The sequence below is a fragment of the Lampetra fluviatilis genome, chromosome 28 (genome assembly GCF_964198595.1).
Source record: "Lampetra fluviatilis chromosome 28, kcLamFluv1.1, whole genome shotgun sequence".
In the NCBI taxonomy this organism is placed as follows: domain Eukaryota; kingdom Metazoa; phylum Chordata; class Hyperoartia; order Petromyzontiformes; family Petromyzontidae; genus Lampetra; species Lampetra fluviatilis.
In genome coordinates, this window is record NC_136302.1 from 10344378 (window position 1) to 10361130 (window position 16753).

General features: G+C 47.5%; 1 protein-coding gene across 1 annotated transcript; it reads right to left on the bottom strand.

Annotated features, from left to right (window-relative positions):
- Nucleotides 1–365: 365 nt before the first annotated feature.
- LOC144942866 (uncharacterized) lies at nucleotides 366–5966 on the bottom strand. The gene is made up of 3 exons (XM_078869871.1): nucleotides 5911–5966; nucleotides 5502–5678; nucleotides 366–1100 (listed from the first exon to the last, which is right to left on the bottom strand). Exons 2-3 carry the CDS (start codon nucleotides 5658–5660, stop codon nucleotides 843–845), a joined length of 417 nt encoding a protein of 138 aa, XP_078725997.1. The 5' UTR covers nucleotides 5661–5678; nucleotides 5911–5966; the 3' UTR covers nucleotides 366–842.
- Nucleotides 5967–16753: the final 10787 nt, after the last annotated feature.

Here is a 16753-nt window from a genome sequence, read left to right on the forward strand (position 1 = left end):
ACACGGATACACTCCACTGATACAAAGCCGCATATACGTACAGTATATAATACACATACGTATATCTCGTATACCTTAAATTATGTACAATATAGGTCGAGTGTTGAGTTGCATGAATAATTTAGTCGATTGATTCTTCTTTAAATTATATATTTTTGTTAAGTTTTTAATAAAGTAGCAGGTGAACAAATGTTTGAGCCTGAGGCTTCCTCTACACGTACACACGCGTACGCACCGCCCACCACCACCCACCACCACCATCATCACCAGCTCTTCATTTCAACCGGAGCTGTCCAGGGCCGATCTCCGGAAAATATTTCCTTGCTTCCCCCCCCCACTCCTGTCGGTTAGAGGCACCCAAAATATTCCGTAAAAAAATTAAGCCCTGATCAACATCATCACCACCACCACCATCATCATCATTACCATCACATCCATCATCATCGTTAATTCAGGGCTTAATTTCCATTGGGTATGTCCGGAAAGGTCGGCAACCCGAGAAAAATGTTTTCTCACCCGGCACACCACATCCAGTTTACATCTCGCTACTAGTCACGTGTCGTCAGGGCTTACATTCTCACGGAAGATCTCCCCGGGCCTTCTAACCCCCTCCTCTACGGCGATGGGACGGGGAGGGGGGGGCAGAAATATTTTCTGGAGCTCATCCCCAGACAGCGCCGACTGAAATTACTCATACACATCAGTCCGCCAGGGACCCGAAAAAAAAATAACAACGTGAGAAATTAATCCCCCTGATCACCAACATCACCCAGCACCGCCGCCGCCGCGTTCATCATCACCCAGGACTACCCTCCCATCGCCATCCCACTACCTCGTGCCGTTCAACACGCGGCCATGGTCTTCCAGTAGAACATGCGACAGTTCGCCTTGCGGTCCCGAGAAGACAAAGCTCCTGGCACGAAGGGACGTTCATTGGGCCCCAGGGCCCGGACCTCCTCCCGGGGGAACTCTGGGAGCCCGTCGACCACGCGTGCGGCCTCCCCCTCGCCAGGGCCATCGGTCTCGGGGCCCGCGTCTCTCATGCGCATGGCCTCGACGATCATGTTGAGCAGCATTTGACTGTCATCCTGGTCGCCCATCTGTGGCGCACAGAGGTTGGGTGGTGGTGGGAAGGAGGAGGAGGGGGGGGTTAGGAAAATCGATATTTCAACATTGTCATCAGCAACTCCGATTAGCACGGTAGGCTATGTACGGTGCGAAAGAAGTTCAACGTGCATGCATGCATACTGGTATCAGGTCTATAAGTGCATGTCATTATTATAACCATCATGAAATCCAGTCATACTAATCATCAACGTTTGGTCGTGACCTTGCATTCAGATGTCAACGAGATTAGTGTCGCCATCAGGTGTTGATGCACCCAAGTTTGAAGGCTGTCATCAGCAAGAGTAGCACCAACATCATTGCTGTTAATGCTTTTGCGTTTTTATGGCCATGCCATCGAACAAAGACGGCCACTGCATCGCTCGCTTTCAGATGCGCTTCTGCGGCCGTCTGGAACGCTCTTCCTACCAATATTAGGAAGCCATTGAAAGCTTTGCAGTTTTAAATTATCTCGATTGAAAACTAATTTCTTTAGCACTGCTATTTTAAAGTTTGTTGTCCTTCCCCCGCACCTCCGATAAGCACGGTTGGCTACGTACGGTGCGAAAGAAGTTCAACGTACATTCAGCTTCCTTCAACTATATTTTTTAATGTACTGGCAGGGCCATGTGACGTAATCTGTTGTAGAAGTGACATGTTATAACGATTATCACGGTTGGCCTACGAAAGAGGTTGAACATACACACACGCATTGAAGTCTCAAAAGTAATAGTCGCTACCATCACCCATGTTTCCCGTTAACCCAGTTCTCTGAAATATAAATGACAATGTACAATCAACATGCAAAAATCCACTGCTGGACAAAAGCCTCCCCGCGCTAACCCAGTTTAAAATTTGGTGCCGTGACACAGACACACAGCGTCGCTCAATAGGAAGTCACCCCCAAGGTCTCGCGCGGAGCCTCGGAATGCAGCCGAGACGTCGTCAGGCCTCGGAAGCGAAGCGGGCTTGAGGCTGGAAAGCCGCTGGGTGACCACCGTGACCAGCCGGGTCTGCCACAGTGCTTACGGGGACCACGTGGAGGGCCAGCACAATCGGGAGATGCGTCAAACTCCGTTGTTGTATCGTGCTCATATGCTCGTGTAACGTGTGCAGCATGAATCGCCTTCCGTTATTTAAAAATATCGAGGGGCTGTTTATTGATTTATTATTGCAATATAATAATATATTTCGACAAAATAGACTTGACTTTAGCGGCACAGTCACGGACCCAGACTCCCCCCCCTCCACCACCAGCAAGCGCGCTCAGCGTCTCACCATGCGCACTTTTTTTTAATATCTGCGCCGCGACCCACTCCGCCAATTCGCACACACACACACGTGCAAAATCCATGTGTGTGTACAATCCACACACACACGTGCACAATCCATGTGCGCGCACAATCCACACACACACACACGCATCATCCACACAGACAATCCACACACACGTGCACGGTCCACACACACGCACGTGGGAACGACGCATCTAAGAACACTTGTCGTTACACAGGAACTCTCTGTCTGCTACGTCTACGCTTCCCGACTTGATCAACCCCGCGCTGATCAGCCTGCTGACTTAGTTCGCAAGTTATCCTTCCACACGAGAGGGGGGGGGGTGTAGGCTCTCATCCATCCAGCAGTGGATCGTGCGAATAGGAAATTCCTTTCGCATTATGTGTGTGTGGCTACCTGCTGTGTTTATGTTCTACATGGACACTCCCAGCGCGCTCTGAGTGTGTGTCCGTGTGTTGTAACTGCGGGCCTCGGTCGGGGGAGCGGTGGCGCCGTGGTTAGCGCCGGCCGCTACGAACCCGGCGACCCGAGTTCACGACTATTCACATTGGCAAATGTCTGAGTCGGTCGTGGGCCTCCGCTAGGTCTGCTCAGCCTTAAATGAGGACTTGGATGCGGTGTGTAACATCGCTACTAGGGAGACAAAGGCGGCCGGGCGTAGTGCTGGCCACCCCTTCGTGTGCCGTGCCGGCCTTCATAGGTGTTCGCTAACAGCACTTGCACTAACAGTCTGTTGAAGACTACACAGGGATCTTTGCCTTTGTATATTTGAATGACAAAGTCAAGGATTTTAACAGACAATCGGACCAAGTGATGTTTGCGAGCTCCAACACCGGACCCGGCCACCTTTGTCTCCCCAGTAATGATCATTATAATGCGCAATTTCGTTTCCTTAAGATCCAGCATTTGCCTTTTGCAACTCCCATATGAACAACAATGTACATCCCTTTATCAATTCACAGGTTTGTTCAACCATACTTCACCACGCTGGTTATTGCATTCCAATATCACTCGACACTGGTGACGACAGCCTGCGCTGTACTTTGGCGGTCGCCCATCCACACGCTAACCAGGCTCAATACCAGCTTAGCTTCCTAGATTTGAGGGGTGACTTGGTCTCGACGCTATTGAGATAACGGGCGCAGTTGACACACTTAAGAGTAAACTTCGTACACACAAATATACTTGCAACAGTCGTCTTCAAAAGCAACACACACACACAAAACAGAAATCCCCGTATGCTTTGCATGTAAAGATGACGTTTCCATTATTTGCGAACTGCTTGTACGCAGCTTCAGAGACGAGACGAGTCGTGAACTCAGCATGAGCCGTGACATCTGCTCGCATCGTTGCACCGCAGAACCTCAGGAGAGGCCTTGATCCAGCAGTGGATTGATCATGACTGATGCGTGATACTCTTTATAACATACAGCAACCTGTGTTTTGGGCGCCTCTCACGACTAAGCTGCTGAACATTCAAATCGTTGGATATCGTCAGAATCCATCTCAACATTCTGCAAAAAAGCCAAGACGGGTGGGAGAATGCTGGCACCTATTTGCTTCTAGTTTGAAACGAGGAACGGAAATAGTGCGCATGCATGGGTTCTACAACGATCCACATCACGTTTATCATCGGAAACAGTTATTAGCAGTACGGAAGCTAAACGAATTTGCACATTTGCAAATAATGATTTTAACACTGCTTTGTGCGTAAAACGTTTGTCCAACCCTTGGATAGATACGTTTGGTCAGTTTTCTTCGGATTAAATCCGTAATAGCAACAAAACTTAAAAATAAAAAGTGTAATTATATTGAATAATCTTTACCAGAGTTATCATGACCCAACGGGACAGATGTAATGGATTAATGCCACCGTTACAATTTGGAGAGCGTTCAAAGGCAACGATGAACATTGAACGCACGGCAGTTCCCTCTCTAAGAAAGTAGATGCAAAGGTGGCCATGGAACAATAACAACGCAAGAGAAGAGGAGACGCAACTCCAAGAAGGCAAAGATGTGAAGGTTTGTGAGGATTCTAGATTTGAAGCTTTCGTGACTGCAATAATTCATATTTTTAGGTTTTTTCGGTAAAATCACGTAGGTAAAAAATTAAAATTAATGAAAAGTAAAATAAAAATAAAATAAAAATCACGACGTTTCGGAGGCAACACAAGCCTCCGTCTTCAGGTGGAACCGTCACAGCACGATTTGCTGTATCAAGTAAGATACAGCAATCGTTCCACCTGAAGACGGAGGCTTGTGTTGCCTCCGAAACGTCGTGATTTTTATTTTATTTTTAATTTTACTTTTTATTGATTTTAATTTTTTACCTACGTGACTTTACCGAAAAAACCCAAGAATATGTTTGTGAGGATGTTACGAAGGATTCAACACTACGGTCGGTCCTGAGTCGAACTGGGGTTTGGTGCGTGAAACAAACCACCACAGCGTTCCTCGTTTGCCAATGGCACACACTTGTAGACACACACACACACAACGAAAAAATGATAAAGATGCCCCTCGTAGCCGACATTGCATGCTGGGATAAGTGCTGTTAGCGAGCACCTTTGAAGACCGACACGGCGCACGAGAGGGGCTGGTGTGACCAGCACTGCGAGCGGTCGCCTTTGTCTCCCCCAATTGAGATGTTTTTACATTTACGGCCGAGTCGACCTAGGCGATGCCCAGCACCGGTGCAGATGTCACTCACACAATGGCCGTGAGCGGGAAAACAACTCAGTTTGCTATGTTCTTAGCGCAGTGCGATAACCACAGCCTCCCCGTACACAGAAACACGTAAGCCAAGTACAAAGATCCCGTAACAGACTGTTGGGGCAAGTGCTGTTAGCGAGCATCTATAAAGGCCAGCACGGCACACCACGCCCGGCCGCCTTTGTCTCCCTCGTGGCGATGTTTACACATCGCACCAGGTACTCATTTGAGTCTGAGTCGACCTAGGGGAGGCCCGGGACCGGTTCAGATAACCGTCACCGGAATTTGTCCGTGAGCGGGAATCGAACCCGGCTTTTCGCCAGGTTGGCACCGCAGCGTAGCGCGCTAACCGCTGCGCCACCGCTCCCCACAGGGCCCTGCGCTCTCACCTGCAGATCGGGATGAGCCTCGAGTTGCCGGTAGCTCGCGGGGGCTCGCAGGATCGCGGAGCGCCCGATGGAGGCTGCGTGGAGTCCACCCCCCCGTCTCCCGCCGGTCGCCACCAGCACCAGCGCGAGAGAGCAGCAGATCGCCGCCGTCGCTTTCATGGTTGCGCGTTGCAATCGCTGTCTCATGAAATACATTCGAGGAGAAAAGGGACGAGAGAAAAAAAAACGCGGCACGCGCGCAAGCAACGGTGGCTGTGTCGAACGAAAAAGCGAACGGACCCAACGTTGTTATCGTCACCACAACTCAACGGGAACAGATATATCCCACCGCAAAAAAGCACACTCGCACGGCAATAAGAGACCCCCTCTTTTGTCGTTGTTGTTGTCCATGTTGTTGCCGGCAGCTCACCTCGACGCGGTGATGATGATGATGACGGTGGTGGTGGCTCTGTCCGTCTCGTCTTGCAGCTCACCTGGCCCCCCCTTCGTATTTATAGCGCTTCAGCGACACGGGGACGGCGCGTGACGTCGCAGGGACACTAAACTCCTACGCACCCACCTCCGCCACGCGCTACGCCCCAAGACAAAAACAAAGATCGCCCGTATAGCCTGCCCACACTTTTGGGGCAAGTGCTGTCAGCGAGCACCAATTAAGGCCAGCGCGTCGCACGAGGGGGTGGGACGGCCGGAACAAAGTTCGGCCGCCTTTGTCTCTCCCGAGCGGCGATGTTTGCACATTGCCACTCGGTAACTCATTTGAGGCCGAGTCAACCTAGGGGAGGCCGCAGGACCTGTTCGGATAATGGTCGCTGGCGTTGGTGGCTTTGTGAGCGGGAATCGACCTCGGGTCGTCCGGGTTAGTGGCGCAGCGTGCTAACCGCTAACTGGTTGGTGGGGCACGGTGGGGGAGCGGTGGCGCAGCGTGCTAACCGCTGCGCCACCGCTCCCCCACCGTGCCCCACCAACCACCCACAGCCACTCCACGCCCTACCCCCACCCGGCTCCCGCGCTCTTGACACCACGACGCTGCGGCTCTGAGTCGGTGCTGTGGCTCGCGCGCGCATGCAGAGACTTGAAGGAAGAAACGCGACGGAGAGGAGAAAGTAACGGGGAGAGAGAAGCGTGCGCGGGGAGGGGGGGGGGCAAGGCAGAGTTACTTTTGTTGTTGTTGTTGTCTTAGAAAGGCCAACGAGACAATGGGGAACATCTGATGGCTTGTGTCGACTTTGATGGGTTTCATCATCCACCCGTCCATCATCCACCCACTAAACATCCACCCATCCATTATCCATTCACTGGAGCAAAGCCGAACGCATTCGCTCCGTTATTTTAACGGCTTCGTTCACACGAATAATATACGGTGCTCAATATGCTTTACATGTGTTCACCAATTACACGTTTTGTTTATTTGTTTTTGTTTACGTGCGTTCTTGTAAATATAAACAGAACAATTTTCCGGCCATTCGTTAGAATGATGTCACATAGAACACAAGATACACAATCCATCGCCTCCATGTATATATGATGTATGAAGGAGTCATTGCATGCTTATTTCGTTACTCATATTATCCACAACGACGCTCATGGTTATTTCGAGGGAGTCTTTGGTAACAGTTCACCAGCAGTGATTCAAACGACCGTCACTCTGCTGATGACAAGGCGTGTGGTGAAACCCGTCCACCACAGAGCTGCTCGTTTTCAATCAATGCTGCTGATCCATACAAGAGGGTTTTTTGGGTTTGATCGTGTAAATATATAAATGCGTCGTTAAACCCACCACCACCCGACACAGCCAACTAGTAAGGATTGTCACGTAAACAGAACGTGGCCATTCGTATTCTGGGTTCTTTCGGTAATGTCATGTAAATAGAAAATAATAATAATAAAAATTTAAATTTAGAATAAAAAATAAAAATAAGACAAATAAAAAAAGGAATAAATTGAAGATAATAAAAGCAAAAAACCCACAGAAAAAATAAAAATAGTAAAATAAAATAAAAAATGAAAACAACAATAAATTGAAAATAATAAAAGCAAAAAACCCACGACGTTAAGATCGCAACACAATTCGTCACTAGTCCAGCACACCGGTGTGTTGGAGAGCCAACTAGTTGGCTGTGTCAGGTGGTGGCGGGTTTAACGACACAGTTGACATATTTACGCGATCTAACCCAAAAAACCCTCTAGTATGGATGATATTGGCCGCGAAAGCAGAGCGTGTTAATGCTGCTGAGATGATGCAGACCAAGAAGGGTCGTGCGAGTTAGACGGGTTGTGTGTTATATAAATGTTTTACATGTATATGGAGAGACGGAGAGGTGAAGAAAACATTGCTCACGTACTGTATTTCGTGATATCGATGATGGAATCGGGATGCAAAAAAAACCCCGACGCTTATTGTGATTTCGTAAAAAAACTCATTCACTTTGAAATTACACAAACAGCACGAATTCAAATCACTAAAGAATGCACAACAATACAAAAAATATATACGTTACAAAAATGCCGAAATTAAATTCTCAAAATAATTACATTTTTACAGCGCTTTGTTACATCGCCGCTGGATGAACATATCTTACAACCACTGTGGTCTTTCCGTGCGCCCTCAGCGGTTATTTGACCATACTTCACCACTCTGGTCATTGTGATAGGGACGGAGGAGGGGGGTGGTGAAAGGGGTGGAAGGGTACTTGAAGGTCCAACGATGGCACGGAACTTTGCACGACTCTTCATGCGCGCGAGTAATATGTAACAAACAATACAATATTAACAAGAGGAAAGCACATTTTCGGAGCTCAGTCCTGGACAGTTCCCGTTGAAATTAAGCCCGACTATCCGACGTGGGGTGGAGGCTGGCATAGGAAAGGTTGCGCTCGAGTGAAACACGCGTTACGAGCCGTGACACAATCCTGCGTGTGAGCGGCTTGGGCAAGCGTGGCGATCGTAAAAGATGCGGTGAAAGCAAGTCAAGATTTATATGCGGCATGCATAACTACAATCATTTACAGACCCTCTTTGTTAATCAATCCACTGCTGGACGAAGACTAAGATATCAAAGCAGAAGCCCTCGCCCCACTCCGTGTCGCCTTTCACAGGCTGTTGTTGGGGCAAGTGCTGTTAGCGAGCACCGGTGAAGGTCGGCGCGGCACACGAGGGGGTGGGTGGCCAGCACTACGAGCGGCCTCCGCCTTTTGTCACCAACGTGCTGACGTCTACACACCGAGTTGACTTAGGGGATGCCCAGGAGCGGTTCAGACATTCGTCACTTGTTGCTGGGCTTGAGCGGGAATCGAATTATTGTTGTTCGCCGGGGATTCGGAGTGCGGTGCGATAACAACTACTCTCCACACACACACACACTTTCACACTTTGGTGGTCATTGGGTTGTGTGTGTGTGTGTGTGGTTTCTACCATACTTCACCACCATGCTCGGTGCGGCTTGGTGAAGAGGGGACACGGGGGGGGGGGGGGTGATGTCTTCAGGACACGTTGATGGAGATTAGCGCGGTTGGCTACGTACGGTGCGAAGGAAGTTCAACATATGTGCATATCACTCGCCGCTACTGATGTTAGCCGTGGCCTGGTGTCGAACTCGGGTGGACGCCACTGACTCTTCCCCGCGACCCTTATTGATTCACTGTGGCAGTTGTAAATACCGCGACTGCTTGAAATATAAGCGCATGCGAGGTTAACCCCATAGGCTAACTGCAGTCAAATCGAGATAATTCCAAGCGTTTTACATTCGAGGCAAACAAACGTCGTGGCCATTTGTGAATCAACTTGCCGGATGGATCCCCACCACATTGTGTCGGTAATAGGGGTCGTTTGTCCGTACTTCACCACACTGGTCAGTGCGGGGTTTGTTTAAGAAGGAGTGAGGGGGGGGGGCGATCCAAGTCAGCTATCACTCGCCACCGATTTTAGCCGGGGAACTGGAATCGAACTCACGTGGCCGGGTTCGCAGCGCCACCGCTCCACCCGACAACAACAACAACAACAACAACAACAGACCGATGATAATGACAACGTGCGTAACAACGATACCTCGATGGGGTTCACTGTGAGTATCAGATCTCCCCCGGATTGGTTACGGGACATCGTCCAGACCACAGCACACGCACGAGTTTGCCGATAGCATTACGGCACAGGGCAGTGGTTCGCAAACGGCTGTGTTTTTTGTTTGTTTTAATGCCCCACCATCACAAACAGCAAGAACGTCAAGCGCAGAGATCGACGCAATCGTCACAGTGCATCTCCATCACTTGAAATCATCCACGCGGGTTTCACAGAGAGATATACGATAAGCGCTAATTCACATTCACCAACATCAAAGGATGCAGACATAATCCCCCCCACCGCTCCACCCCGCCCGCCACTTACATGAAACAATTTCAACAGGAACACCACCACCATCATCACCATCACCTAACTTCAATGAGCACTCTACCCAACGAGTCGTGAGCGCATCGGGTAGAAATGTCTCATTATGCCCATCTGTTTTATTTCGTTTGTCCTATTGGTCTTCGTTTTTCCGTTCTTCTCCTTTAGTCTGCTGCCAAATTCAAGGCTCTTTGGCCTCAATCGCCACTGACTCTGCCCGACAATTTCCCTCCGTCTTCGTTGCACTTACGACACCTCCGATAAGCACGGTTGGCTACGCGAGGTGCGAAAGAAGTTCAATGTAGTTGTTTGACAAGTGCTGCTAGCGAGCACCTATGAAGAAGGCCGACACGGCTCATGGGTGGGTGAGCACCACGCCAGGCCGCCTTTGTCTTCCTCGTGGCGGTGTTTACACATCGCACTCGGTACTCATTTGAGGCTCAGTCGACGTGGGAAGGACCGGCTCAGATAATCGTCACTGGTGTTGGTGGCGGTGAGCGGGAATCGAACTCGGGTGGCCGGGTTGGTGGCGCAGGGCGATAACCGTTGCACTACCTCCGATTAGCATGGTTGCCTATGTACGGTGCGAAAAAAGCTCAACATAAATACGCCCCCACCCCTTCCTTTATTCACAATTCTGACAACCGCCTGATGATGCTGGTTGCACCCTATTGCTCGATGTGTGTGGAGCGCTCTTCAACGTTGCCGGAGGTGCTGCTGAAGCAGTCATAGATTTCGATTTAAAGCTTTCGTGACTGCAGGGATTCATCTTCTTGGTTCTTTCTGTAAAGTCACGTAGAAGGGAAGTAATAAAATAATAAAAATAAAACAAAATAAAACAATTCTCACGACGTTTCGGCTACAACCGAAAGAACCAAGAAGACAGTCATAGATTGCCAAGTTCGTTCATCACGTGACAACTTTATTAATTGTCTGCGTCGGGTGGTGGAGGGTGTAAGACACACACTACTGGACATCTGTGAAAAAGAGCTGCATAGCTCATCGGATCCCTCCCGTATAAATAAAGATTCTGATTTTAATTGAGCGATGTGACCTAAAAATAAATTATGAATCATATCTTTGTTTTGTCTCTTGCTCACCTTTCTTAATCAAGCTTTCACCTCTGAAAATGTGCCCAATACACATCTTTTGCATTTTCTGGATTGTTTTCCGTGCTTAATTTTATCCGGAATAGTCCAGATCACTGTTCCGAGAATTATCGTGCCACGCCGTATCAAAGCTCGCCTAAATTTGTTCTCACGAAATATAACAAAAAAATTGCCCTCGTCGGATCACAGGAATATTGGGTACAATAATATATTTGTATCGGTGTAACTTGTATTCTAGTGGTAGTGCTTTACGCCGGGAATACCTACTCCAAGTCAGCGTGGCAGCAGTATTCCCAACAATACAAGTCAAGAGCGAGACATCAAGCCCACGATTGCTCGAACCAGATTTCTCACCGCCTGAACATCGGGACCGCTGGTCATTCCCTTTTTCTGTCCTGCCAGTTTTTTTTTTACATTTATTTTACGTCTGCATGTTTTTTTGTCGTTCAAAATGTTCTTTCCGCGTGGGTGGGACAAACAATATCTCGAAGTCATCAAGGTGGAGGTCAAAACAGCCGCAAGAAGTCACGCGGAAAAGTGCTCAACTGTACATAATAGATACTCGTTAGCGAGATAAACAGGAGAGAGAAGAAAGAGATCTGGAGACAAGAGATTAAGGTCATATGTAGAGATGTTATGAAGTATTGATGCCATGTGACATGATAATTCTGTACACGTGAAATACGATAACAAGTGGTTCGCGAGCACACGGTATTGTGACCCGTTAGCAAACGTTTTGTAAGGACCCTGTGTTTTAGAATATGATTATGCATTTCATAAACGAATGGGGGCACATGTTCGGTGTGAGAATCAAGATGTCATCACGGCCGAAGCTGCTGATGTTACCCAACGGTTGATGATGTCACCCAACAGCTGATGATGCCACCCAACAGCTGATGATGCCACCGAACAGCTGATGATGCCACCCAACGGCTGATGATGCCACCCAAAGGCTGATGATGCCACCCAACAGCTGATGATGCCACCCAACGGCTGCTGATGCCACCCAACGGCTCACCAACGCTTTCAACCTTCTGCCAGATCGTGAAGCTGCTCCACAGTAGACACGGTAGACACGCGACCTCCACGATCTGCCCTCAGATTCTCTCACGAACTGGTCTCAAGGTCGCCGCTTGAGTCCATCGACGATCTCTGGGCCCTCTGAGCCTTCAGGGAGTCCGGGTTCGGTTGGGATCTTGAACTCCTTCCGTCTTATGACATTTCTCTTTAAAAAAATATTTTCTATTGAAACTCTAAACAACTTCTTAAACGTTTTTTTTTGTTATTTTACCAGGTAAACCCCCCTGAGCAAGCTATTTTTTTAGAAGCGACCTGAACACAAATGATAGCTCAACGAAATGGCTTATCATATGTAGATGTATAGCAACCAAATACTCAAAACGCATGTTTCTGAATGTGGAGGGGAAAACCGGAGGACCCGGAGAAAAAATCCACACGGCCACGGGGAGAGAGACACGCAAACTCTAAATATACAACAGGCATCAAGGCTGGGATCGAAAGCACGACCTCCTGCATACCAGGCGAGGGAGTTAACATCTCGCCACCGTGGCGCGCCATTTTTAACCAACCCACCCAAACTCATTGAGATGTTATGAATGGCGCTTCATAAGCTGTAATCATCATTAGTATTGGACGTCCCGCTGTTCTCAGATCCGGTAAAACCTGTTTGGCATTAGACATGTCTGAAAATATATATTGTATACGTCACAATCGGAATCTTTAATTATCCTGGAGAAATCCGATGAGCATTGAATCTGTTTCGCAGATATTCAGGAGGGTTGGGTCAGAAAGATACAATAAGCAATGGCAAAAAAAAACTAAACAACCAATACTTAGATTCTCACGACCAATATTACGATTCATAACCGATTGTTTCATTTAAGTTAGGTCGTGTCAAAAGAAATGACAACCAATCAACTCGCATTCAACTGCGATCATCAACTCAGACCACGTGTCGACGTGCCGATGACGTCACGGCACAACCTGATGATGATGGGTGTAATCTCGAGCGAAACGTCGGTCTCCGTTTCAACATTGCGAGATTATACTCCAACAACACAGGTGGTGGTTACTGTTGAAGCAGAAATAATAATGTTGGCACGTCTGATTCACATGCCACTTTTATTGAGTTGGCTGTCGGGTGGAGGAGGGGTTAACGACACATTCTACACCAACTAAACCAAACTCTGTAACTCCTTGCCCCGTCGAGGTCAGGACTTCCGAGACATTTATACAATCTTGAAATATCGACTAAAAACGTATCCGTTTAAAATGGCCTTTTCTCTTTAGTTATTTTCACAGTATTTCTCACTTCTTTCCTTGGTTCATGTTCGACGATTTCCGCCTTTTGGTGCATAGCGCCCTGAGAACGATCGTCATAGCTGCCAATCCACACCGGTTATTTACCCCATATTCTTGTACATGGAAATTAAGTTTTCAGGTCCATACGGCGTACAGCCGTTTCAATACGGGCAATAACAAAACCGTCTATTTGTTTGTGTTTCTCCCTCGTGATGGGACGTTGTAGGATGAACGCGTTGAGATTTATAAGGACAATAAAGGCCTGAATTGGTCTGTAATAAGGCAGGCACTGGTAAGGGGTTGACAGGTATGGATTGTTTAAGGGCGCTTTATACATTTCAACTATTATTAAAAACACTTACCTGCCGTGTTCGCCTCCAGACTTCTGCCCTTCATGACGTCTCGCCATGTGCGTCGACTTGCTACAGCCCTCAATGCTCAGTGTCGCGAGAGAAGGCCTCACACGTGCATTTCTACAACCGTTGCATCGGTTCAAATGTCATGACGCACAGACGTTTTCCACAGTGCCGGATTATCCTAGTAGCAAAAGTAGCTACATATGCTACGGCCCTCGCAAGCAATCAATTCCGGTTAAGTGATTCTGCACTTGCTCTACTACTATAGTACTATACTGCCTTAAACATTTATGAACGACTGGGTGTTTAGCGATTTGTCGTATTATCTGGCTGTATAGCAAATAATTTTTTTTTACTTTACTGTGCAAGTTAAACATTTGCTTTTAAATTTTACGTGTGTGTGTGTGTGTGTTTTTAGGGAACCTTTATAACATATGCTACAGGCACCGCACTTGCTTAATCCGGCACTGCGTTTCCACCGTACCAGTTCTGGTGCCTTCACATCCGTTGCTTTTTTTGCACACGAAGCGAAAAGTTCGGTCGTTTGCTTTTGTTGCGTTTGCTTCGAACTCTTTGGCCACGCAACGCAAAATCATCGTTGAAGGGAGACGCTTACCAACATTGCACGCAGGCATGTGGGCCTGTGGGTAAGGGATGTATATGCATGCTGTGCTTTAATTAAATCCTTTATATTAAGTTCGCTTGCTTGCTTGCTTGCGTGCTTGCTTGCTTGCTTACGACCGTGCAAATCTTTCGGTCGTTTTTTAACACACTTCCCGTGATCCAATCGAGCTGACATTTTCCACACAGACTCGTTGTGCGTGACAATTAATTTTCGCGAAAATTTTTTTCCAAAATTTTACACTGTTTAGGGAATTTTTTTTCAAATATTTAATTACCAATTGCTTAATGCTGCCATGCAATCATCTGACCCACAGGTGGCAGCCATCTCAAGCCAGAGGACGAGAGGACTCTAGCCGCCACGCATATAAAGGATTTAGAGTGAAAAACGTTGTTTTTACGGGTTAATTTTTTTTTATAATCACATCGAGTCACAATCCCCTCCGTCACAGATGTTCTTCACTCGTGCCATTAATTTTTGAGTCACCCACGTTTCGTGCGTACAACATCACAGTACCGAAGCACGTCGGTGCTATATAATAATACAAAAATTAACAAGATGAAAAATTGCGGGATTAGACATTGGTCATGGCGTATCCAAATCAATCTGATAACATAACTACTGCATGGAGCTTCCACAGTGACGACTCTTCAGGCACTGGTGAGAATAAATGCTTGTTTCCTGGCCTTTAATATCGCTCACCGGGCATACAGAGCCCTCTAGAGGACACGGCCAACAGTGTACTCACGCATCTTGCATTACAACTCGGGCTACAGCAAAATACCAGTTGGTACCACCCGAGTTGGCGACACCTTTATCGTAAGCAAAGTTGTTTTAAACATTTCTATCGACTTCTGGATGATCAACGTCTTTACATGCCCTGCCAGTCATAGGGTGGGGGGGGGGTCAACGTGTTAACTCTAAATGCTGGTCGGTCCATGTTGGTGAAGGAAGGCCCCAGTACCATTGTAGCTATTCCACGCACGCCACGGGGTTCGTAGAACAGTGCACGAACTGCTGCGCCACCGCTCCACCGCTCTGTCCCCAGTGATGTGAACCGGACCGGCGTGGTGAAGTAAGGTCGAAAAACCCCCTTGAATTTCGATTTAAAGCTTTCGTGACTGCAGGGAATTCATATTCTTGGTTCTTTCGGTAAAGTCACGTAAAAGGGAAATAAAAAAAGCATAATATAATGAAATTCTCACGACGTTTCGGCCACAACGCAAGCAGCCGTCCTCAGGTTTTCTTCACAGCCGTCCTCAGGTTTTCTTCACCTGAAGACGGCTGCTTGCGTTGTGGCCGAAACGTCGTGAGAATTTCATTATATTGTTTAATTTGTATTATTTTATTATTTCCCTTCTACGTGACTTTACCGAAAGAACCAATAATACGAACCCCCCTTGACTTGACGTGGCACGTGGAGACCATCCAGCAGTGGATGGACACATGGCTGTAGATAATGTATGTAATTTGTAGAATTGGGTTGGGACCATTAATGCAACACTTGTGTGCGCCATTTTGGCTTTTCGACTCTTCCAAGTTGGAAGCATCTTGGTGTCTCCTGATGAGGCTGGTTGTAATTACCGGCGAAACGTCGTACTCGAATTGTTAATGTGGGTTTACTTTCTAACACGCCGGTGTGCTGAACTCGTAAATAATTTGCACGTTTTGTTTACGTGACAAAACTTACTAATTAGCCGTGTCGGGTGGGGTGGCGGGTTTAACGACGCGTTCATATTTACGTGATCTAACCCAATACACTTCTTGTGAAGTGGAAGCATGTTTTGCCAATAATGATTTGTCGTGGATTTTCCCCAAACTTGATTTCATCTGGTGCTATCCGCATCGTGTCACGAGATAAAGTATCAAGTTGGAACTCTCGTAGAGCAGTGGACCGCCCAGTTGCGTAGGGAATGACCCGTGGAAGTGGATTTCACGTAACTACTTCTGAGATTCCCTTCAAGTACGTATGTTGAACTTCTTTTGCACCATACGTAGCCAAACGTGCTAATCGGAGGTGCGGGAAAAGGGAAACAAACTAAACAAAAAAAGTAGTTCTAAAAAAACGAGTTTTCAATCTATATTTTTTAAAGTGACTTTCTATCCACATTCACTGCTGTGGAAAGGTATTTATTGAAAGACAATCAAATCAATATTTGTTTAATTCCGAGAGCTTGTATGATTTGAAACACCAACTTTCACAAGGGTTGTCTTTGTGTACACAGCCATTGGTGACTAAGACGTGACACTCAACTCACTGCACTTGAGAATTCAGTTTAATCACGGATGGCTGCCTGGGTTTGAACCCACGACCTTAGAAGTTCCAGGTCAGTGCATTGACCTCGGGGTCACGCGGCCACCCCCAATCAAGAATGAACACTTTGCGTTAACACGTTGACCCTGTTCGCGCATTTCTAAATTACGCCCCAATATGAATCTTGAATCACCAGAGGCCAACACGAA